The sequence below is a fragment of the Peromyscus eremicus genome, chromosome 8a, assembly GCF_949786415.1.
Source record: "Peromyscus eremicus chromosome 8a, PerEre_H2_v1, whole genome shotgun sequence".
Classification (NCBI taxonomy): domain Eukaryota; kingdom Metazoa; phylum Chordata; class Mammalia; order Rodentia; family Cricetidae; genus Peromyscus; species Peromyscus eremicus.
Genome location: NC_081423.1, coordinates 86,567,721 through 86,592,647, shown reverse-complemented (window position 1 = coordinate 86,592,647; position 24,927 = coordinate 86,567,721). Strand labels below are relative to the sequence as shown.

The window sequence follows — 24,927 nt, the reverse complement described above, 5'->3', positions numbered from 1 at the left end:
TGGTAACAAGAACTCATGCTATTTTAGTGTGTTTTTAAAATCTCCTAAAGGAGCTGGAGAGATGTTTCACTGGGTAAGAGCCATTACTGCTCTTGCAGAGGACCCAGGATTCAGTTACCAACACCCACATGGTGGCTCACAACTATCTGTAACTACCTCCAGGGGATTTGACACCCTCTTCTAGCCTCTGAAAACACCAGGTACACCCAGTACACATACATACAGAACACTCATGCATATAAAATAAAAATGAAGCCGGGCGGTGGTGACTCACACCTTTAATCCCAGCACTCAGGAGGCAGAGCCAGGCAGATCTCTGTGAGTTCGAGGCCAGCCTGGTCTACAGAGATTTCTTCGTATAGTTTTGGTGCCTGTCCTGGATCTCACTCTGTAGACCAGGCTGGCCTCGAACTCAGAGATCTGCCTGGCTCTGCCTCCTGAGTGCTGGGATTAAAGGTGTGTGCCACCACCACCTGACCTGTTTTTAAGTTTTTAACAAAGAAGTAAGAGGGCTATAAATTTTCTTTAAATTCATGAGTACAGTTAAAATGGCATTTATACAGGGGCTTGGGATATAGCTCAATTAGTTAACACTTGCCTAGCATGGATGAAGCTCTGAATTCCTTCCCCAGCACCATGTGAACTGGAGTTGGTGACACATGCCTTTAATCCTAGCACTTGGGAAGCAAAGGCAGTCAGATTCCTATGGGTTTGGGGCCAGCCAAGGCTACACCGTGAGACACTGTCTCAAACAAACAAAAAAATAAAGTGGAGGTAGACTGAACAGAAGCTGTAGTCAAATGACTTACTTTTTCTTTTAAAGGTGTCTCTGACTGTCTGAGTCCATGCCTACCTGTCTGGGTATGGGTGTGAATGCTCACAGAGGCCAGAAGGTTCATCAGATCTCTTGGAGCTGTGCTTTACAGGCTTTTATGAGCCATCTACCTATGGGTATTCTGGGATCCAAAATCTAGTTCTGTAATGGAGCAATAAGTGCTTTTACCCCTAAGCCATCTATCTAGCCCTAGTAGCACACACTTTTCTTCATTTATTTATTTATTTATTCATTCATTCATTTATTCATTTATTTATTTATGCTGTAAGATAGCTGTGGGGGGGTGGGAGGGTTCCGAGACAGGGTTTCTTTGTGAGGTTTTGGTGCCTGTCCTAGATCTTGCTCTGTAGACCAGGCTGACCTCGAACTCACAGAGATCTGCCTGCCTCTGCCTCCCGAGTGCTAGGATTAAAGGCATGCGCCACCACTGCCCAGCCTCTTAAAAATGATACATGTTATATAGTTTTAGCTTTTCCCTAAGACAGCTGAACATTTTTTTTTTTTCTGTGTTGTAGTAGTGAATATTATGAAAAATTACCCTTTTACCCTGGAATTCCTATTTTTTAATTAAAATCCTTTTTCTTTGTGTGTGTTTGTTGTATTTGTTTTTGATTTTTGAAAGAGGGTTTCTCTGTGTATCCCTGGCTGTCCTGGAACTTGCTCTGTAGACCAAGCTGGCCTAGAATTCACAAAGATCCTTCTGCCTCTGTCTCCTGAGTGCTGGGATTAAAGGCGTGTGCCACCACTGCCTGGCCTAAATTTTTTTCTCCCCATCTTCTTCCAGGTCCTCCCCATCTTCATACCCAACTAACTTCATGTTCTTTCTCTCTCAGCAGCAACGAACCAATAAGTCAGAAATTACAGAACAAAATTAAAAGCACACATAAAAACATGAAGTCGATCTTGTACTGTCCAACTACCCTGGGATGTAGGGCTTGCCCTGGGGTCTGGTCGATACACCCAGTGACAGTCCATTGGAGAAAACTGATTTTCTCTTTCTCAGAGGCTATCAATTGCAAACAGCTTTTTGCTTAGGAGTGTAACTTTGTGTCTACTTCTACTTCCAAATACTGTACTTTTGTGTAGTTTGAACCTGTGTAGGTCTTAATGCTGTCACAGTCTTACAAGTTCATATGTGTCTCAGTCCTATTGTGTCTGGAAATTGCTGTTTGCTTGAAATTGTCTACCACCTCTAGTGCTTAGAATCTTTACGCTCTCTTCCTCATAGATATTCGAGGGGGGGAAAGAGTTTGATAAAGACATATTTAGGGGTAAGTGCCCTAAAGTCTCTCACTCAGCATATTTTCCATTTGTTGGTCTCTGTTGGTCTCTGTGTTAATACTATCTACTGCAAGAAGCAGCTTCTCTGATGAGGGTGGAGTGATATTCTGATTAATGGGTATAGCAATATGCTATTAGCAATCATTTCGTTGATGTATTTCTTTAGCAGAATAGTGGCAGTAGGTTTTCCCTTACTAGTCTTAGGGGTTCATGACCTACATAGTCTCAGGTTCTTGGCTACTTCAGCAGTGTCAGATATAAGTTCTATCTCATGGAGTAGGCCTTAAATTCAGTTGTTTTTTGTTTGTTTGTTTGTTTGTTTGTTTGTTTGTTTGTTTGTTTGTTTGAAGTGGTTGCATACTCCCATAACATTTGTGCCACTATTACACAAGTGTATCTTGCAGGGAGGTTGTTTTCTTTTTTTGTGGGAAGGGATAGGAATTTTTGAGACAGTGTTCCTCATGTAGCCAGTATGAGGATGGCATGGTGGCTTACACTTGGAGACAAGTGGATCTCTGAATTGAAGGCCAGCCTGGTCTACATAGCAAGTTCCAGAGCTACATAATCGAGAGACCCCCATCTCAAACAAACAAACAAACAAACCACCAGAGTTGGGGGCCTGAAGAGATGATTCAGCTGCTAAAATGCATACTTCTCTTGCAGAGGACCTGAGTTCAGTTCCCAGCACTTGTGTTGATCCCAGGACATCTGAGACCTCTGGCATCTGTAGATACCTGCACATACCTTACACACAGAGACACACATATACATAAAATTTAAAAATACGTTTTTGTTGTTTTAAAAAACCCAAGTGTGAGCTGGGTGGTGGTAGCACACGCTTTTAAAGATTTATTTATTTACTATGTACACAGTGTTCTGCCTGCATGTGTCCTTGCACTCCAGAAGAGGGCACCAGGTCTTACTATAGGTAGTTGTGAACCACCATGCAGTTGCTGGGAATTGAACTCAGGTCCTCTGGAAGAACAGCCAGTGCTCTTAACCTCTGAGCCATCTCTCCAGCCCAGCACACGCTTTTAATCCCAGCACTGCAGAGGCAGAGGCAGAGGCAGGCGGATCTCTGTGAGTTCAAGGCCAGCCTGGGCTACAGAGTAAGTTCCAGGAAAGGTGCAAAGCTACACAGGGAAACCTATCTCTGAAAAACCAAAAAAAAAAAAAAAAAAAAAAAAAGAGGTGGTTGCTAGAGTCTTTAATCCCAGCACTTGGTGTTTTAGACAAGATGATCACCTCAAGTCTAAAGCTGGCCTGAACTATAGAGGTGGTTGCTAGAGTCTTTAATCCCAGCACTTGGTGTTTTAGACAAGATGATCACCTCAAGTCTAAAGCCGGCCTGAACTATGAAGCAAGAACCTGAGTATATTGCCAGGTGGTGGTGGTGGCGGCGGCCGCCGCAGCAGCGGCACACACCTTTAATCCCAGCACTCGGAAAGCAGAGGCAGGCGGCTCTCTGAGCTCACAGCCAGGGCTACACAGAGAAACTCTGTCTGAAATAAACATGAGTATGTTACCTATAATCTCAGTAATTAAAACACAAGGTTAGAGAACTTGCTGTGAGTTCAAGACCAGCCTCTCGTACATATCAAAGACAGTTTCTCAACTTCCCTTGGTTGGGTGGAGGGGTAAACTTTATTGATAACTACCAAACATCATAGAGAGAAGAAATTAAGAAAACTTAAAAAGAGCTTAGAGGGTGTAGCTTGAGTATATGTAGCAAGTACATGGCTTGGGTTTAATCTATAGCACCACCCAAAGAAAAGAAAAGAAATAGGGAAAGAGATACGTGTTCATGTACTGAAATAATCTGTTCGTGCATTGATCTGTATTCAGCAATTCAGTGAGTGCCACAAGTGTATTTGTGTATTTATTTATTTATTTATTTATTTATTTATTTATTTATTTATTTATTTATTTATTTATTTATTTCCAGAGCTGAGGACTGAACCCAGGGCCTTGCACTTGCTAGGCAAGCGCTCTACCACTGAGCTAAATCCCCAACCCCTTATTTTTGGTTTTTGTGGGTTCCCCTCCCCCCTACTCCTGAAGCTTAGGGGTTGGTGTTTTGTTTTACAGGTAGCAAGAAAGTGAGCTTGGACCATCCTGGTGTACATAGCAAAGGCTACATAGAGAGATCCTGTCACAAAAAAAAAAAAAAAAATCAAACATAGTAATATAGATCAGAAATACACTGTAAGTGATCAATGGGCAACTTAAATTGAGAAGGTACTAAAGGGCCTGGTCTGATTTTATTGAGACAGTCTCTTAGGCTGTAGCGTAGATCTCATGGCAATCCTCCTGCCTAAGTTTCCTGAGTGCTGTGTTTAGAGGTTTTTCACAGAAGCTTGAAAGACAATTAGTAAATAAACACTAGATATTAGATGGAAGAATAGCTTAAAGTTTATAGGAAAATAATTATAACACTAGAAAGAATTTTCTAAGGAATTACTAGAATACTTAATTCTTAGGAAAATACAAATTAGAGATAAGCATCATGGTTCCTACATACAGTCACAGCTATTCAGCAGGCTAAAGGAGGAGGATCACTAGAGCCTAGGAATTTGGGGGCCAGCCTAAACAACATAGTGAGACTTTGTCTTAGAGGGTGTTGGGGATGTGTGATAAAAAATAGTAGTGAGGAAGTAAACTATAATTAGTTTTCTAGTAATTAACATTAACTAGTCAGCTTAAAAAAACACATAGAGGCCGGGCGGTGGTGGCGCACGCCTTTAATCCCAGCACTTGGGAGGCAGAGCCAGGCGGATCTTTGTGAGTTCGAGGCCAGCCTGGTCTACAGAGCGAGATCCAGGAAAGGCGCAAAGCTACACAGAGAAACCCTGTCTTGAAAAACTAAAAAAAAAAAAAAAACCACCCCCATAGATACTCAAAGACAAGATGATAGAGCTTCAGAGCAAGGAGGATGACATAGCTTGTACTGGAAGAAGACTAACAGTACTTACTATAATGCTAGATAGCAGAGGCTGTGCTCTATCACAGAACCAATTTAGGCCCATTGGGAGCATAAGTAATTGCTGAACATATACATCGTGCTTGTACAAGTAGAAAGAAGTAGGTTTAAATATAAGAATTGAAATAGGATGTTCATAGTCTGCCACACCAATAAGATCAACATGGAAAGGTAAGTCTCCCATCAATATAACAAAAAGTTTTTATATTTTTATCCCCATTGGAAGGCCAAGATGGTAACACTACTTACTTATGCATAGAGTGAACATCAGTCAAGTTCACATAAGTGGATCTTCCATATGACAGTCCCTGCTTTGACAAGTGAGACTATTTGTTAAGCCAGAGAGGTGTATTGACCTCTGGAGAGTCAGTGACTGAACACTGTTCAAGGAGAAAGGAGCCCAGAGGCCAGGTTCTTGGACTAACCTGCGATGTTTTGTGTTTGTTACAGATGTTCCCACAAGCCTGCACTTCCAGAGCATGCTGAAGTCTCAGTGGCAAAACAAGCCTTTTGACAAGATCAAACCTACCAAAAAGTTTTCACTTAAGCACAGAGCACCCATGCCATGCAGTCTGTCAGATCCAGTTCGTAAAGACAGGCATAAGTTGGTCAACTCCTTCCTTACAACAGCCAGTAAGTTTTGGGGAACTAAGGAGTCCTCTGGAATCACTATTGCTGTATTTTATACCTTTTATATTCTCTAGTTACTGGTTTGCTGTGCCAGTATTCAGGGATTGGAGAAAGCATTTAGTTACCCAATACAGATTCAGCTCACAGCGTACTTACTGTATCTGCTTGTTTTGGATGCTCTCAGATAGACTTTGGAAGCTATTTCAAATAGGCAGAACCCAAAATGTTCAGTGAATAGCTAGTAGTAACATGATACTGGGTCCACCTATGGTCAGGTTGATTTCTGAAATCTGGTATTAACATTTCTGTTTGTGACTCCCTGTCCCTGTCCTAGCTATTGTACCATTAACTAGAAGATGGAGTCCCAAAGACTATCATGCTGCCTTGGGTATATAGCATTGGCCTAAGGAGAACTGAAGAGCTCAGAACTCAAATAAGATTTGAGTAAATGTACTTCACAGCTCTTTTTTGTTCCCCTCTTCAGAGCTGTCCCATCACCAAACCCGGCCTGACAGGACCCCCAGGCAGCACTTAGACGGTGTGGGGGCTGTGCCCATGGTGGAGCGAGTGACAGCTCCCAAAGCAGAGCGCTTGCTCAGTCTACCGCCACCTGTCCATGACCCAAACCACAGCAAAATGAGATTGCGAGACCATTCATCTGAGAGAAGTGAAGGTAGGGCCAGGCCCGGCACCTCTCTCTGCATCGGCACTTGCTCAGAGCTCAAGCTTCTCTTAAAATCCCCTATCCCAAGCTTTGTCCATTACTTTCTAGAAAGGCATAGCAGGGGGCACTGTTGCTTCTAAATGCAGGTCACTTCTTATTGTCACAACATCTGCCCCATCCCCTATTTTCCATCAACTAGTTGCTGCAGCTTTTTATCCTCTAGGCTTAAAAAAGCATTTTTTTTTTGCCTTTAGTGTGTATTTCTGGCATTCCTAACATAAGTTAGAAGTAGAACTGGTTACGATATCCATTTAGCCATGTCTTCCTCTCTTTTCTGTTGACTTTTGCAGTGTTGAAGCATCACACAGACATGAGCAGTTCGAGCTACCTGACAACTACTCACCATCCACCACACAGCCCCCTGGTGAGACAGCTCTCCACCTCATCAGACACCTCCACACCCACCAGCTCTAGCTCACAAGTTGCAGCCAGCACATCTGTAAGTACCTATGTGGAGTTGATAGGATCTTCTACGGATTACAGGGCACTCATAACAACTCTAGAGACCAATGTACAGTATAGTTGTAGTACTTGACCTTCTGTTAAGTTTTCTTGGAGTTGTTTTTCATAGTAAAATGATTCTCTGCTGAGCCATGGGTAGAAAGTTTGCTGTAGAAGCAAGGGTGTGGGTTTTGTTGTTGTTGATGATGGGTTTGGTTCGTTGATTCCCACCCGCCCCCCAGGAGTAGTGCTAGGGTGCTGTTTATGAAAGCAAGGACTACCTTGCCTACTTAGAAGATCTAGAGGCAGGTTCTTTGAAGGTGCTTTGTGACTGTTCGGGATCTATTTCACCCAGAACTTGATACCATGGCCCTAATCTTTTTAGGCACTGAAGACAACAGTTTCCTTGTTTCTGCTATTGATCAGTGGCAGTGGGATGCTTAGAATGAACAGTGGGGTAGAAGGGAAACGGCAGAATCCACGCTTTTTCAGCTGTACAGAGCAGAAGTATGATGGCATCAGGTTACTCCATGTAAGGCATACTCACTACCTTGTATACCACCAAATCCCATTCAGGAATCTATTTGCATAGCCATAGCAGACACAGTCTAATTAAACACATACCTGTAACACTGAGTATAGTTATCCAAGCATCCCTTCTATAGTAATCACAATAACAAGTGTAACTACATTAGTAATATTCTGGTGCTGTGATATTTACTAAACACTACTACTGTTGACTTGATGTCACAGGTCTGTAATTCTAGCACTCAGGAGTCTGAGGCAAAAGGATCGGTGCACATACATGCCATCCCATTTAGTTCTATACTGTCCTTCGGTAAATAGATGATGGTATTATGAATCCTGATTTTGTGGACATGAAAACTAAGGCTTCACAGGGTTAAATGTAGTTCATAAGGTGAGGCAGCTTGTTAGGGTTGTGATTGTGATTCAAACTCTTGTAGGCTGACTTCAGAGTCAGCTCTCACCAGCACACCATACAGCCTTGACCTGAGAGAAGGGGTGTTAGAGAAGCTCTAAGCTCACAAAATGTGCTCCCTAAGCTCCTGGCATCAGGTATAAATTCACATTGTTCTTTGCTCTTACAAATCAGACTCTTCCAAATAGCCTTCTTCCTTCACCTACTCAACTCACAGACTTTGTCTGAATAGGTGCATAGTATTCCTCCCACACTCAACCAAACACTAGCAAAGGGTTTCACATAATCGGATGATAGAGAAGAGAATAATTCTCATTTAAAAATCTGAACTCTAAGGTCCAGGACTTGGTAAGTCAGCATTTTTTTTCAAGCCCTGATAAGTCTGGAGAGTGTTGACTTAGAACTAGATCATTTGTAATTTAACCTTACTAAATACAGATTCTATGCACAACACTGTGCTGATCTGTTAGGCTCTTTTTTGAGACAAGGTTTCTCTGTAGTCCTGGCTGTCCTGTAGCTCACTGGCCTCAAACTCACAGAAATCCTCCTGCCTCTGCCTCCCAGGTGCTAGGGTTAAAGGCTTGTGTCACCACCACACCCAGCTCCTTCAGGTTCTGGTTCTTATTGCTTCATTTGTTCAGGGAATCAGGATTTAAACAGTAAGCAGAAAAAGTGATACACCAAATTTAGGTTGAGAAGCAAGGTGGTACCTGGACAAAGTGGGCAAGACGGGCTTTCAGAGTATTTGTAACTGTGCTTCACAGTGGTCATTGCTTGAATTAAAATCATCTTAGTGCTTTTTAAACAACTTGTGTTTGTTTTGTGTGTGTCTTAATCCAGTGGCTTTTTAAAAAACCCTTTGAAAATTTTAGAAGCTAGGTATGGTGACTCTTAGGGCAGGTTAGGCAGAGTCCTGTTTCTTTCTGTTGTAAAAACCAGATTTAGAAATGACTTGCTGTTCTCAGTGCTGCCACTCTCCCCCCTTTTCTGGCTCTAAATAGGAAAAAGTAGTTAAATTGGATTGAATGAGTGCTAGCAGAATGGGGTGTTCAAGTGGAGAGAACAGGCCAGAGGCCTGAGATGTCTCGGAGGAATACATAGGTCTTTCTAGCGGGAGTTTTCTTCTTGACCAAGGTAGAAAGCTGTCTGTCTTGGGGCTTCTTCAAGACTTATTTCTTGTGTGTATCATAGAACTTCAGCCAAGGTATGATAGTGACAGAAACTTTTGGGTATGTGCTCACTTATGCTTACTTGCAGAATTCAGCCAGGCAAGATTCCAAAAATCTCAACCATTTTAGTTAAGCTATGATCAAAAATTTGTGAAGTTAATGACCGTCTAGTATTACTGATAAAGAAGGAAATTGAAAATTATGATGACCTGGAATCATTCATGGCACCATCTGAAATTTTTTTTTTTTTTTAATATTCTTACAGTGTCTTAAGATGATGGAGTGAATAAACTATCTTACCTTTCAAGGAGATAGATATAATAGTTGGAGGTAGTAGCTCATCTTCCTTACCTCTTGTGGGCTGACCACACTTGGTGGTTTGGGTATGAATGCAGTCTCTTGGGTGTTTCCAGCTGTATTGTTGCCATGACAACATGTTTGTCATCCCACTGTTTCCCTATGGCCTCTCACAGCTCAGTTAACAGGCTGTTTGAGGAAAGGTATTTGCTCTCTGGGTAGAAGCAGCTAATAGTTTTTCTTCTGTCCAGGAGATTTGGTCATTTGGCTCTTTGCTTTATTCATTCTATCTGTCTTTAAGACAGCGTCTCTCTATGTATCTCTGGCTGTCCCAGAACTTGCTGTGTAGACCAGGCTAAACTTGAACTCACAGAGACCTGCCTACATCTGCCACCCAAGTGCTGAGATTAAAGATGTATGGCACTACCCCTGGCTTTATTCATTCTTGGTGTCATGTCTAGCGTAGATCTCCAACTCTGCTTTTGTTACTGGACTCTTGAAAGTCTTACTTCCCCAAAGGTTTAGTGTTCCCACTTACTATGGAACACATTTCCTTTTGAGGGGGGAGGATGGAAACTATAGACAGGTCTGTCTTTTCGGTTTTCTTCCACTCTTCTCTTTCTCCCAAAATAATAGAAAGATGAGAATAATGTAAGGGCTGAGAAGGTGGTTGGTACAGACTTAGCTGAAGAGTTGAGATCCTCAAGAGGAAGGTGTTTTCATGGCAGATAAGGTAAGATGGTTTGTTAAGATGGGCCTGTCCTTTGAGCCTCTTTTCTGGTGAGAGAAGTCAATGCTTTTAATCTTAACAATCACCACTAAGTGAAAACATTGTGTTCAAGAGCCAAAGTTGTTGACAAAAGAGAAGGGGTAAACCGATTTTAAGATGAAATATATGTATAGGTGTTTTGCCTGCATGTATATATGTGCAGATGTATATCTGGTGGCTGTAGAGGTCAGAAAAGGATGTCATCTCCCCAAACTGGGGTTACACACAGTTGTGAGCCACCATGTTGGTGCTAGAAATCTGGTCTTTCCCAGAGCAACCAGTGTTCTTAACCAGAGCAATCCTCCAGTTCTGTAACAGGGAGTTTAGGATTTTAAAAGAGGAGTGTTAGTAGAATGAAGGAATAGGAACCCCAAATGGGCTGTAGATGTAGGACACCCACCTATAAAACCTAGCAGTTCTAGAGGGAGCCTTGTGAAACGGGGTTTACTCCTTGGAGCCAGCACCTGTTACCCTCTCTCCTCGCCCCGCCCCCGCCCCCCCAAGAACTCTGCTGCCGGAGACAGTCTGTTTAGATATACGTTGATGCTGTGATGGCCACTGCTACCCCAGGACCTGTGTGCGTGGTCAGCCTGCCATATGACTGATGATTTTAAGTTCATAGCATTATATATCCCTTGAAACTTATTAAACTTTTGTCTTACAGCAGCCAGTGAGGAGGAGAAGGGGAGAGAGCTCATTCGATATTAACAACATTGTCATCCCGATGTCTGTTGCTGCAACAACTCGTGTTGAGAAACTGCAATACAAAGAAATCCTTACTCCAAGGTAGAAGCCCTATTCAGTCAGCTCCTGTCCCTCTTCCTATTGTCCTTTTCTCTCCTGACCAAGCAGTCCCTATCCCTGAGTTGTTTTCTTTTTAAGAGTCTGCACTTGAGTACACAATGGGCTATGGGTCTTCAAAAACAACGATAAAAAGGGGGTCAACAGACATGGTAGCTCATGACTATAATCCCAGACCTTGGGAGGCTGAGGCTAGACAGTCATTGCCAGGTTCAAGGCCAGCCTGGAGTACAGAATGAGACTTAGTCTCCTTTTTTTCTCTTTTCTTTTTCTTTTTTTATTTTATTGTTAAATTGTATGTATTTATTTAATGAGAGTATGAGTGTTTTTTTTTAAATAATTTATTTATTTTTATTTTATGTGCATTGGTGTTCTGCCTGTATGCATGTCTATGTGAGGGTGTCTGATCTTGTAGTTCCAGACAGTTGTTAGCTGCCATGTGGATGCTGGGAATTGAACTCATGACCTCTGGAAGAGCAGTCAGTGTTCTTAACCACTGAGCCATCTTTCCAGTCCCTCTTTTTATTATTTTTTTATTTTATTGGGGGTTGCTTCTTGACAGACATGGATGGTACATGCTTACAGTCTTAGCAGTTGAGAGACCCAGGCGGGTGGATTGCCATGGGTTTGCAGCCAGCTTGGGCTACATAGTAAGACTGTTGTTTCAAAAAGCAAAAGCAAATAAGGGGGTGAGGGGAGTTAGTGGAGCAGGGTGGGTGGGTGTTGGATAGGAGTGAAGTTATTTCTGTGTTAGTTTCTTTTTTTCTTTTTTTTCTTTTTTTTTTTTTTTTTTTTTGGTTTTTCAAGACAGGGTTTCTCTGTGTAGCTTTGCGCCTTTCCTGGGACTCACTTGGTAGCCCAGGCCGGCCTCGAACTCACAGAGATCCGCCTGGCTCTGCCTCCCGAGTGCTGGGATTAAAGGCGTGCGCCACCACCGCCCGGCTGGTTTCTCTTATTCCATTGTGTGAATCCACCAACCCAAGGTCACAACCTGGCAAGCCCCTCAGACTGTGTGTGTTTTAAAATACTGAATGTGTTACCTCAACATCAAACCAGATTTCTTGTAAATCTTTATTTCTAGCCTTTGTAGGCAAGTTGAGAGTCCATGTAAAGAGCTGGCAATTCATGTATCCAGTTATAAATTTTGAGAGTCTGACTGATATGTCCTATATGGTACCAATCGACTAATATTAAATACTTAAAATTTTACTTGAGTTTGACAGTCCTACCAGCCTCAACTTGCTGCTTCTGTTTCTGCCCTTTGGGGTATTTATTCACATATGGGGCTTCATTGGAGGTAGGGAAGTCATAGCCTGCCTACAATCCCATGATTTTCTTTCTTTTTAATTCCTGCAGCTGGCGAGAGGTTGATCTTCAGTCTCTGAAGGGGAGTCCTGATGAAGAGAATGAGGAGGTAATACCATAGTTATACTGTCTTAGAAGAACACACCCACACCAGTCATGGTACATACACTCAAAATGCCTTAAGACATAGGGGTGTCAAATTCGAGAATTGTATTCTATCTCTGACTAGAAGCATCTACAACGGGGAAAGACTGGTTCTAGAATTATTCTGCTGATTCATAACTTTACCTTCCTGGGGAAAAGAGATGAATGAAACTGCTCTGTTGCAGATCGAGGACCTATCTGATGCAGCCTTTGCCGCCCTGCATGCCAAATGTGAGGAGATGGAGAGGGCAAGGTGGCTGTGGACCACAAGTGTGCCACCCCAGCGTCGGGGCAGCAGGTAATGGGCAGGCACAGGTTACCAGAATATGTTGAGGGAAAGAGGATGGTAGCCAGGGAAAGTATGATTATAGGCCTATTGGTTGTCATGGTGATTTAGCCAGAGGAGTTTAGAAGGCCTCACAAGTTGATCCTCTTTTTGATGAGGACTGGTTTTGCAATCTTAACTTTGGATGGCTCAGTGGGTTGAAAGTGCCTGCCCTCCAAGATTGATGAACCTGAGTTCGATCACTGAAACCCACAGTGGAAGGGAAGGACCATTACCTAAAAAGTGTCCTTTTACCTCCATGCCTTATGCTGCAGCATGGTGCTCATGTTCATTAATACCCCCACACACACACACAAAAACAAAAACTACACAAACTAAAAAGACAGTGGCAGCAGACCACCTATTTTTCTTTGACTTGTTTTCAAAACCTCAGCTAGTCCCTAATGTGAATTCACTAGGCAGGACTTTTTCTTAGGCTCATAGTTACAGCTCTTAACTATCATGTTTTATACCTACCTATGTGGGTAAAAGTGGGAGCAAGTGGAATTAATAAATCTTACAAGTGCTTCATTGCTGTCAGTTCAAATTAACTGCTTTGGTGTAGATGCTTTTTTTTTAATAACTCCTCTCACTACTCTGCAAAAAGAAACAGAAGAAATGCCTATGACCCCCAGGTCATACTTACTTGTGTATTCCTTGGTTCATAGGTCTTACAGGTCATCAGACGGCCGGACCACCCCGCAGTTGGGCAGTGCCAACCCCTCCACCCCTCAGCCTGCCTCTCCTGATGTCAGTAGTAGCCACTCTCTGTCAGAGTTCTCCCACGGTCAGTCTCCTAGGAGTCCCATTAGCCCAGAACTGCACTCAGCCCCTCTTACCCCCGTGGCTCGGGACAGTCTGCGACACTTGGCCAATGAAGACACCCGTTGCTCCACACCAGAGCTGGGGCTAGATGAACAGGTGAGGGGTGTCTCCTTTAAATGGGGGGAGAGTATGAGAGGAGGCAGCATGTAGTAAAGGCAGAGCCTTCCTCTCCATTGTTTTGAAGTGCAATAGAAATGTGCTGGTCAGCCGGGCGGTGGTGGCGCACGCCTTTAATCCCAGCACTCGGGAGGCAGAGCCAGGCGGATCTCTGTGAGTTCGAGGCCAGCCTGGGCTACCAAGTGAGTCCCAGGAAAGGCGCAAAGCTACACAGAGAAACCCTGTCTCGAAAAACCCAAAAAAAAAAAAAAAAAAAAAAAAAAAAAAAAAAAGAAATGTGCTGGTCATTATTCAAAGGGTACCCACCTTGGGAGGGGTGTTCTTAAACTTGTTCCAATAGTAGTAGACAGACTGGTTATCAACTCTGGGCCACAGTTTGAGAGCAGGGCCTTGGTGCAGGAAATGAATGAGCTGAAACTAGGTCATCGTCACCAGATCATCTTATCTGTCCACAGTCTGTCCAACCGTGGGAGCGGCGGACCTTCCCTCTGGCTTACAGTCCCCAGGCAGAATGTGAGGAGCAGCTGGATGCACAGGACATAGCAGCCCGCTGCACTCGCCGCACCTCAGGCAGCAAGACTGGTCGGGAGACAGAGGTGGCACCCACCTCGCCTCCTGTTGTTCCCCTCAAGAGTCGGCATCTGGCAGCAACAGTTGCAGCTCAGCGCCCAACTCACAGATGAGCGGGAAATGAGACTCTATACAGACTCACTACTATTGGCATTAAAGCTTCAGAAATCTCTGCGTTTGATATTCAAACATCATATGCTGGAATTTTCACAGTTTTTAGTGAATTTAAGGAATTTAGATCCTCCTTTGGTTGGTTTGGTTTTTGTTGTTTCTGTTTTCTTGTTTTGTTTTCATGTCACACCTGAGCACTTCCTCCAGTTAGCAGACAAGTTCAGGAAGAGACCCTGCTGGCCTGGTCCTGCATATCCTCTGCACTGTTGGATCACTGGACTTCCCAATATTAGATGATCACCCTCTCTCTCTCTCTCTCTCTCTCTTGCACCTGTGCGATAGGGTACACCAGCCAGATGGCAACAGCTGGAAAGCTCCAAGTCAGCACAGCCTCCTTAGGTTAGGGCGGATAGAACAAGAGCAGTCTGGGCTCTCTATCTTGGCTTCCCTCAGTCTGCTGCTTGGCTCTAGCTGGGCACCCTCCTTGGTCTTCTGTGCTGTAGCACCCTTCCAGCCAGCTGCTTTGCTCTGTTGGTCAGTCCTCACTGAGCGCTGGGCCAGCAGTGCAGCTAGCTTCTCCTTGTCACCTGGCCCTTGAAGACCTGTTTTCAGTTTCATCTGCATTTGGTCATCCGTCTTGGCTCCTTGACTGCAGGACCCTGCTGCAGCTGCTCAGGTCACCCTGTTGTACCCTTCATCCTCCTCTCCCATCCATTCACACAGACACGTTAGTCCCTCCGCTCAGCATCTATGACGATAGGGTTTGGATTGCTTAACCCTTCCCACTCCCCTACAGTCTAGGAAGTCTGTGGAGTACACAGCATCACTTCTGTATCATGTTTTCACTGAGTCAGTCACACATCATGTTTCTTTCACGTCCCTGTCAGACGGTCACTTAGACTCTCTCTCTTCTCCGCTCCCCTTGCCTGTGGAACACTGTCTGGTCCTAGCTGTGGTTTCCATTGTTCCCCACCAACCTCCTGTTAGCCTTGTGCCTGTCTCATGTATAATCACATCACCAAAAAAAGGGGAGGGAGAAAGGAATTTTCTTTTTCTGCCATTTTATAATCATACAAAAATAGTAGGCAGACTGCTTAATGGTTGGGGTTTTTTCACAATTTTCAACATTAGTGATTTTTTTCTGTTTGCAAGTTAAAAGGTTTGTCATTGTTTCTTTAAACAACAATAATGCACCGTATCCCTATGCATAAAGTGCTTCTTCTATTTATAAGGTTGAAAATTCTGAATAACCCTTTTAGCATTGTAAAAAAACAAAACAAAAAAAAAAAAACAAAAAAAAGACAAAAATTTAAAAAAACTTGTATTTTGTAAATATTTTCTTTTCCTGCTTTGAGCTGTGTAATGGCAGCGGACATGTAGCTGTCTTTGTTCTATAGAAATGCTTTTCTTCAGAGAAGCTGATCTTTGTTAATGTCTTGATTCTGTTCGCAAAGCACAGACTAGTGCTTAAAAAAAAAAGGAAGGAAAAATGAAAAAAATAATAAAAAAAAAGATACAGAAAGTCATGTGTCCGGCTTTTCTTGATATACTGGACTGGTGTCTCTGGCAAAGGTGGCAGCCTCAGCATTTTCGGGGGTTAGGAGACTTGCCGGGTAGGTGTTGTGAAGGGTGTTTCACTAAGGTAAGATATATCTGCTCATGAGTAAAGCCATTGATTTATTGCCTCTCATTGTTCCTTTCTTTAAGAGGTAAGCAGTGTAGGATTTGAAATTTCTCATTAATGGGGATTTTTACTTTTCACCATCAAACTTTGCAGGGGGAAATCAATGAAAATGTATGTAATTTGCATGGTATCTGAGTTGGTTCTTGTCACCTGGGAAAGATCACAGCTACGTCTAAGGAGGCTAAGGGCCTGATTCGGTTGTACAGGATCAGTGAGTAGATGAATCTTCTTTAAGGCGTAAAGCTGTTCTTGCTGGGACCATTTTCCTGCTTGTGTTGCTTCTATATGTATTAATTACGATATCCTGAACTAAATCAGTTGTCTGCAGAGGCCGGGCACACCAAGGGGAACTGCAGAAGACAAGGATTTTAAGATTGGAAATCTAAGGACTGTCATGACCTTGACATACATACTACCAATGAACTCCAAGTAAGGGAGATGGCCCAGTGGATAAAGTGCACAGTGTGAGGTCCTGAGTGAGTATAAAGCCAGGCATCTGTAATCCCAGTGTTCCTGTGAGATAGGAGGCTGGGACTCAAGAATCCCTAGCAGCTAGGAAGTCCGACAACCTAACATGGCACATGTGCAGGAGAACAATGTCTCAGGGCGGACAGACTGACACCCAAGGTAGTCCTTTGGCCACATGCTGTAGCACTGAAATAAAAAATTGGGGCTGAGGATGGGATATTGCTTAATTGGTAGAGTGCTTGTCTAAGCATACATGAGGCCCTACACCTCATTAACAGCATAGTGCACCCCTATCCCAGTACGGGAGGATCAAAGCCTGTCTCAAAAAATATGGGTTACTTCTTTGTTTCCCTTTCAGATACTGTAAGCAAGAAGCTGCCCCATCCCTAGCAGAAATACTCCTTGATCTCTATACAGTAAGATTACAAGGTATGAGGGCAGCAGTACCTGTGTATGCATGTTGGCTTTGCATCTTGGGCTTTTGAGTTTGCTTCAGCCCCAGGCCCCTCCACTTAAATTTCAGAGATGAGGGATCTCATACACCCCACCCCAAACTTCTTCCGTTCACATGAACTGGCACAGGCCCTAGAAACTTGAATGTAGCCTTGTGAGTTCAGCCAGAGAGTGTACTGATTGTCTGAGGGTCGTCTGCCAACAGTGGGATATGAGAAGGAACCAAGTCTGTGCTCTATCTTCAGGACCCCAGAAAACTATCACTCCAATGTCTGGCTTTTTGTTTGTTTGTTTGACACAATGTTTTTCTGTGTAGCTTTGGAGCCTATCCTGGAACTCCCTCTGTAGACCAGGCTGGGATTAAAGGTGTGTGCCACCACCGCCCAGATAATGTCTAGCTTTTACTTTAATTCCCTGTTGTGAATTTTCCAAGGGTGGACAAGAACTTGTAAACTATTGTTTTCTTGTACTTGGAACTCATGAACAGAGATTTTGTTTAATCAGAGTAATAACTTTATTCCCAAATTCACTTTTACAGCAACAGTCAGTGTAAATCATTTGTTAAAACACAATACACTATATGGACATTCACAGACAGGAAGCTAAGCTAAGATGATTTCATGTCCCTCCCTCCCTCCCCCCCCACCCTCAAAATCACCAAAGAAATCATGGGACTTGCAAGCACTGGAGATCATGCCCAGCACAGTAACTGCACAGGCTACAATCCATCAGGAGGGTGAGACTGAGATACTGCCCAAAGTAACCCTTCCAGAAGCCAGAGAGAAGGTGGAAGGCTCATAATGCCACAGACCTATAGTTGATTACCATCTCTGCCCTCGTCCTCACTTACTGGAGAACAGACTAAAGGAAGAGGTCTTGGCCACTGCTAGTAATGTAGGCTGTGGATCTGAAGCCAATCCAGAGGTGATACTGATGTGCTAATGACTTAGAGGGAAGGAAGCCAGGGTTTTAAGGAGGCATCATTGTGGGCTCTGGGTACCACAAGAAGGCAGCAGGCAAGAGTAGTTTATAGATTCCTTCACAAACCTGGGGGCTGCACCTGCCTGGGAAGGCAGGGAACTAGCGGCTGCCTCTGCCTTGGCAAAGCCTGTCAGTGGGACAGCCAAGCCTCCAGACTAAAGCCTCATGGCACCTCTTCTCTAGCAAGTGGTCAATATCACAAATGAGGTCACAGATGGCTACACTCCAAAGCTTCTTTGCCCATATGAACTTTGTTAACATGTTGCTCCTCCCCCCTCCCCCTACAGCACAAGCAATCTCAAACAGATACAGTCTTACCATTAAAGTCAATTTAAATGGAACTATTGATAAAGTGAATTAAGAGCTTGGAGGAACCAGGCATATGGTATACCCTATCTAGCCCACCCAAAGATCTGGAGTGGGGAGGCATGGAAAGAAAGGACAGATGCTGGGCCCCTGGAGATTGTCCTCACTGAAGTCACAAGCCAGAATCCCTTTGTAAACTGCCTATCAGCACTGACCTGGTCACTCCAAATCATGACTTTGGAGCTGACCACCCTACAAGAGATATGGCAGAGTGCCCCCATTCAAGGACAGGAACTGCAAGATGGGCAAACAGGTGGTGTAAGAGATAAAACCAGAATAGGTAGCCATGATGAAGGGACCACACACCTTCAAACCACACTTCCTTATCTCCATCAGACCCTTCATTTCTAAGGACAGTTGAAGTCCATCAGCAGTGGGGAGCCTCACCATAGGTAGTTCTGGGTGCACAGTTCTTTCATTGGAAAGGTTGGCTGCTTCCTTCTCCCCTCCACATTGTCCTTATCTGTACCCAATCCAAAAGTGATAGAACTGGGCCTGCGGTTCCCTAAGCTCCTAAGGCCTCTTCCCTGCAGCTGTAGGAGATGATCATGCAAAGTCAGTTGGCTGACGCCTTGGAAACAAAGGGAGTCTCCTAAGATGTCCCCTTCCTCAGCGGGGCAGTCCATCCCAACCCCTGTGGTGAGGTGGCCAAGGCTTGGAGAGGGCCCAGGGATGTCTTCTGCAGAGTCATGGGATTTCTAGGGCCACAGGTCTCCCAGCTGGCACTGATGCCCTTTTTTCTCTCTTGTGATGCAGTCTTATTAGACCATCTTTCACGGCTCCCGGGGGACATGAGGCTGTGATTAGAGAGGACCATCTTCACTCTGCAAAACAGGCCAGCTGGAGTCTTGCTGGTCCTGTGCTTCAGGCCTTGGCAGCTAGGAGACCTCCAATGTCATAATCCAGTGTCTGTGAGGTCCCAGATGCAGAGGAAAACCTTCAAAGCATGGGCTGTCCTAGCAGGGAAGCACTGCACTGGCCTGGAGCCGAGTCCCAGTGGAGACAAGAAATACCGAGGACCTCCATCCCTGGTGGTGAGCTAGAACCTTTTGACGAACAGTCCAAGATACATGCGTCCTTTTTTTTTTTTTTTTTTCCGTTTTTCTTTTTTTTCTTTTCACTATCATAGTCACTCTGGTGAACCCAGACAAACAGACAAATCCAACTATAACACAACAGGGTACAGACAGGGAGGGAAGGGCTGCATCTATGGAGATGTCTGGCCGCTCCAGCAGGGCAGGCAGCACCACTTCCATGGGGACTGGAGGAAAAACATTTCCAGGGGGCATGTTCCCCAAATTGGGGTATGGAGGGCTGATTACGTGCACGGGGACTTAATGGCGGCTGGGCTCTGGGAGGCTAGTGATCACAAGCTGGGGTGGAAGCGATAGATGGGAGGAGCGTGACCCTGCCCTGGGATTCTTGCCTGCTCATACTGGTGCTAGCATTTGCTGCCTCCAGCTCAACACGAGAAGAGGGCCAGGCCTAGGAGGCAACCACTATAAAGTTTAAAAAAAAAAAAAAAAAAAAAGAGCAGACAGAAGTGTCCAGGGTTATCTCCAGGCACACTGGTTGGATTCGTAGGACTAGAGACTGAGCCCCAAAATCTTTGCCTTCCCAGGACTCCACCTCTCAGTGTAGAGCAGGGACTACCCACATCTACCCAGGGGCCAGAGTAGGGGCTGGGAGAGGCGGAGCACTCAGGACAGTGAGACACGATGGGAGAACGGCAGTGACTGGCTCTCATGGCAGACATGTGGGTGTGATGGACAGGTAGAGGGCCTGCAGTGGCTGTGGCAGGGATGGGAGACCTGGAGCCATCATCCCAGAACACCCCACCTCACACTGCAGAAGTCCCAGAGGACCAGGCTTGAGAACAGGCAGATGTCCCCCAAGAGGCACAAGTCCTTACAAAGAACTGGTTAGCCCTAATGTCCCAGGTCTGTGAAGTGGCCCAATCATGGCTGCAGAAATCCAGAACTCAGCAAAGAGGTTCTTCTGTGAGAGGAGAGCAAAGCCCCTCAGTTCAGGACTCCCACCCTGCAGAGAGGGAGGAAGAAGCCAGTGCCCTGCGATGTCAAGGTCAGCCTTCAGAGAACCAATCGACAAGGGGCCACCTTCTGGCCCCACCTTCCTTCTGCCCACTGTGTCTTCTCCCACAGGCTGCCCTACAGAAGGGGCACAGAGACCCACAGCACTCACTCTCCAGGGCCTCACCAAACAGGCGGCTCTGCCATCTAAGACTGCCGTGAGCAGCTGAGGTTACCTGTCCTTCCTGAGCGACTTGGCAGGCGCCAGGGTCCTCTCTAGCCTGTCTTCCTCACCCCTCCCCTCTGACTCCCAGCCCACCCATCCCTCAGCCTTCGCTGCCTCAGCCCTCCTTCACATCCACACGTGGTAACATCACCTGCCTGAGGCTCCATGAACACACCACTGTCCCTGACGCCCCCAGGATGGGGCTGCGGGCCATCAGTTGCCCTAGTCCCTCAAAACTCCCCAGAAGCAGCTTCCAGAGCCTCCTTCACCCTCTAGTACTCAAAGAGGGGGGGTGGGGTGGGGATGGGGGAATCAATAGCAATTGCCCAAGGAAATGTTGGGTTTGGCCATGTTTTTACATGTTTTTCTTAAAAAATATTTTATTACTAGCCTACAAATCAATTTGGAAAGATGAAATTGACTCTTATTCCCATCACTGATTTTTGAAGTCCCGAGCCAAAGCCGAGCCACAAAAGCAGGTTAGGTGACAAGGCAGTCAGCCGGTTTGTGAGGAGCAGCGGGGAGGGCAGAGGGCGAGGGGCCAGATCATTCTTTTTTTTTTCCACACTCACTCTCTCTTCTCTCCACGATTATTGACCACCCCAGGGGCCTGATCACAAACCCTGCTTGGCCAAAGAAGCGGACACTTCGTCAGCTAGTGTGGCCAGTTGTGGGGAGTCCACCATGTTGATGCTGCCCGTGGAGGACACGTTGCTGAGGTGCCGTGGAGATGTGTCCCCAGACACCACGGGTGACTTGTACACGATTTCTGCTCCATGGTCCGTCTTGGCTTTGGCATTCTCCCGGAAAGTCAGCTTGTGGGTTTCAATCTGCAAGAAGTATAGGGTGAGATGAAAGTCAGTGCTGGGGGAGCAGACACACCCTGACTGTCTCCACACCAGTCTGTGGTGGCAGAAAACCACTCTTTATTTATTTATTTATTTTTGTTCATTCACTCAATCACTTTTTTTTTTTTTTTTTTTTTTTTTTTTTGGATACAGTTTTCTCTGTGCAGCCCTGGCTGTCCTGGAACTTGCTCTGTAGACCAGGCTGACCTGGAACTCAAGAGATCTGCCTGCCTCTGCCTCCCGAGGGCTGTAAGGAATTCGCCACCACACCTGGCTATACATTTATTCTTGAAACAGGTTCTCTCCTATAGCACAGGCTGGCCTGGAATTCTCTATCCAGCTGAGGATGACCTTGGCCTTTGGATCTTCCTGTCTCCTTGTCCCCAGCACTGGAATCACAGGTATATGCCACCACACCTAGTTCATGTAATGGTAGGGGTCAGACCCAGGATTCCCTGCACACTAGGCAAGCACTCTGCTAACCAACCTGCATCTCCAGGAGCCACCACCCTACTTATTTGTATTGTTTTCCAACTAGCAATAACTGTACATGGTCCATCCCTCACCTGCCTGCCCAGTGACAGTGACCACTGCTTCTATGTCCTTTCAACATCCCACACACATAGAAACATACATGCATGTGCAAGTAAACACATGCATTTAACCCATATGGGAGGGCTTTGCACTTTGCTTCTTCTACTTAATACTTGCTTCATTCTTGCTCGCTTAGTTTTTATTAATTTATCTATTTATTTACTCTGAGACAGGATACCAATATTTAGCTCTGGCCTGCTTGTAACTCACTCTGTAGACCATTCTGGCTTGGAACTCACAGAGATCTGCCTGCCCCTGCCTCCTGAGTGATAGGAGTAAAGGCGTGTGCCGCCACACCTGGCTGTTTGTCTAATCCTTTTATATTTGTGTGTGTGTGTGTGTGTGTGTGTGTGTGTGTGTGTGTGTGTATGTGTTTTCTTGTGCCCCAGTGCATGTGGGGAGATCAGAGGACAACTTGTGGGAGTTGGTTCTCTCCTTGTAACATCTGGGTCCTGGCAACCGAACTCAGGGCATCAGGCTTACTGCAAGCACCTTTACCTTCTGAGCCATCTCACTGGCCTGGTTTGATTTTAAGGCCAGATCTTACTATTTAGCTCAGGTTGGCCTGGAACTAGCTGTCCTTATGAGTCCCTCCCTCTCTCAATTTCTGAGATTACAGGCGTGTGCCACCAAAGTTCAGGCTTAATACTTTGTTATTCCAGAGAGAACGTCCTCATGCCAATGGCTACTTATTCTGCACCATTACAGCATCTGCATCAAAATCTATCTCCTTCCTGCAGATAGAAGTGGAGGCAGTTCCATTTTTCTGCAACTACAATGCTGAGTATGAATAACCTTCAGTGACCTTCCACACATCATTTTACATGTGTATGTGTATCCTAAAAATGTAATGATTGTTTATTTGTTTGTTTGTTTGTTTATTTGTGCTGGGGGTGGAACCCGAGGCCTCAAGCATACTGAACACATGCTGTACTGATGCTTCACACCCCTTGATCTGGACTCTGCTTTGCTAGATTATTGCCAACTTGCTGCTAAAGGCATTGAAGGAGAAGCCGCAAGAGGGAAAAGGGCTGGCTGTAGAATCACTGGTGCCAGTAGCCACCATGATACACACACTTTTTGTCAAAGATTATTAAGGTATTTTCAGGTGGCACCCTCTAGCACGTGTGCTAGAAGTTGTGATGCCAAGAAGCCCTTCCTAGGAAACGCTACCACAGGCCTGGGGGATGGCTCAGTGGGTAGGAGTGCTTGCTCTGCAAACACAGAGGCCTCCGTTCGAATCCTTGGCACTCAAATAAAAAAGCAGGGCGCATCTGCGCATGCCTGTAACTTGTAACCTCAGCATTTGGGGATGGAAACAGGTACATCCCAGGAGCTCACTTGTAGCCAGTCCAGCAAAAACAGCAAGCTTCCGGTTCAGTGAGACACCCTGTCTCAAGACAGTAAGGTGGATAGTGAGAGAGGAAGGCACCTGACGTTCTGCTCTGGCCTCTGCATGTATGTGCATGGGTGTGCTCGCCTGCATACTCATGTACATGCAACACGCGCGCGCGCGCGCGCGCACACACACACACACACACACACACACACACACACACACACACACACACACACGGTGGGGGGTGGAGACGCACAATGCTATAGCCAGGAGTCCAGAGGGAAGCAGAAAGCATGAGGTGGCAGTTTGAGGCAGGTGTAACAGTCTTTACATATAAGGGGTGGACACAAAATGCCTCAACCTTGTTCTGGATCCCAGGCTTTGAACCATGTCTGCACATATGTATGCTGCACACCTACTGCATTTCCATACAACTTCGGAGGCAGAGACCCTAGGTGAAGAAGAGCCCTTCTTGCTGGGTGCTTGAATGTGGACATAGAGAAAAATCAGGCCTTCATTTAGGCTACATGCATATGCTGTTCTTTTTGATAAACAGGGGCCTTCCATATTATTATTGTACTTGCAAGAAGCTTTGATAAAAATGTGTGTGTGTGTGTGTGCGCGCGCGCGCGCGCGCATGCGTGCGTGCATGCATGTTGCAGGGTCATTCTGTTGGCTCCACCTGTCCAGACCAGGCTGCCCTCAAATTCACAGAGATCCTCTGCCTCTGCCTCTGCCTCCCAAATGCTGGGATTAAAGGCATGCACCATTATGTCTAGCTGTTTCTAGTTTTTGACACAAGGTCTCATATAGCCCAGGCTGGCTCCAATTCTGTGTAGCTCAGGATAACCTTGAACTCCTGATCCACCTCTCTCCAGTTTTCTAGTCTTGGGATACAGGGTCCTTCTTTTATTCGGATCCCACCCCACATCTGGGGTGCAGGTATTTCTCTGAAGGAGAAACAGCCAAAGGCTGAAGATCTACCTAAATCAGGCCTCCAAGGGAGTCCTGCCTCCCCAGAATTTCCTTCCCAAGCTGGTGGAGAACTTTCTGGGCCCAGGGAATCTCCAAGGCCTAGGTCTGTTCCAGCCCCACTGAGTCAGACTGAGGTAGAGCTAGGCCTGTGACCCCCCTATGACACCCTGGGGCCAAGAGGCCCCATATGTGAGCAATATACAGAGGCGTTGCATTTAAACTGAGTGGTGTGTGGCAGAAATGGGGGAGCTCTGGCCTTTGATGAGGACGCTTTCCCACCTTCCCAGAGAAGGGAGCCCTGCCTGGCAGCCCTCAGGTATGGCCTCCTGTCTTCAGCTTCTGACAGCTTCCAAGACTGATGGGTCTCCTGCTTTGGAGCAGCAAAGGTCCATGTCCACTCTGGGGTCCTGAAGGCCAGAGGATCTGCCCTGAGAGGCCATCTCGGGGCAAGGCCCTCTCAGCCTACTGGCTGTGTGTCCTATGCTTTAATGGGTGCTTCATAGTAATTCCAGGGGCTTTACATAAACAGCAGATGCAGACATGTGGCTGCAGAAGAAAGCAGGGAGCTGGGGGGACTTGCCAGGCAGGGGACTCCCAGGGGCCACCAACATGGCCAAGTAGAAAGACAGCTGAGCCACCTTGGGTAAGTACCCTTTCTCGGGCTAGGCTGGGTCTGATTGCGGGACATTCCCTCTGTTC

General features: G+C 45.6%; 2 protein-coding genes across 8 annotated transcripts in view; one reads left to right on the top strand and one right to left on the bottom strand.

Moving 5' to 3' along the window:
- Nucleotides 1-14,347, top strand: part of Kansl1 (KAT8 regulatory NSL complex subunit 1) — a 140,906-nt gene extending 126,559 nt beyond the window's left edge. For 3 of the 5 annotated variants that reach the window (XM_059271938.1, XM_059271936.1, XM_059271937.1), the window contains 8 exons: nucleotides 5,547-5,729; nucleotides 6,211-6,399; nucleotides 6,741-6,889; nucleotides 10,731-10,852; nucleotides 12,224-12,281; nucleotides 12,502-12,614; nucleotides 13,310-13,562; nucleotides 14,039-14,347. In XM_059271938.1, coding sequence (XP_059127921.1) covers nucleotides 5,547-5,729; nucleotides 6,211-6,399; nucleotides 6,741-6,889; nucleotides 10,731-10,852; nucleotides 12,224-12,281; nucleotides 12,502-12,614; nucleotides 13,310-13,562; nucleotides 14,039-14,266 — 1,295 coding nt within the window. In that variant the 3' untranslated portion in view covers nucleotides 14,267-14,347. The remainder of the gene's footprint in view (nucleotides 1-5,546; nucleotides 5,730-6,210; nucleotides 6,400-6,740; nucleotides 6,890-10,730; nucleotides 10,853-12,223; nucleotides 12,282-12,501; nucleotides 12,615-13,309; nucleotides 13,563-14,038) is intronic. The other 2 variants (XM_059271940.1, XM_059271939.1) reach the window with 1 other exon arrangement.
- A 6,305-nt stretch (nucleotides 14,348-20,652) lies between these two features.
- Nucleotides 20,653-24,927, bottom strand: part of Mapt (microtubule associated protein tau) — a 99,723-nt gene continuing 95,448 nt past the window's right edge. For all 3 annotated transcript variants that reach the window (XM_059271934.1, XM_059271932.1, XM_059271933.1), the window contains one exon: nucleotides 20,653-21,302. In XM_059271934.1, the coding sequence (XP_059127917.1) occupies nucleotides 21,087-21,302 (216 nt within the window). In that variant the 3' untranslated portion in view covers nucleotides 20,653-21,086. The remainder of the gene's footprint in view (nucleotides 21,303-24,927) is intronic.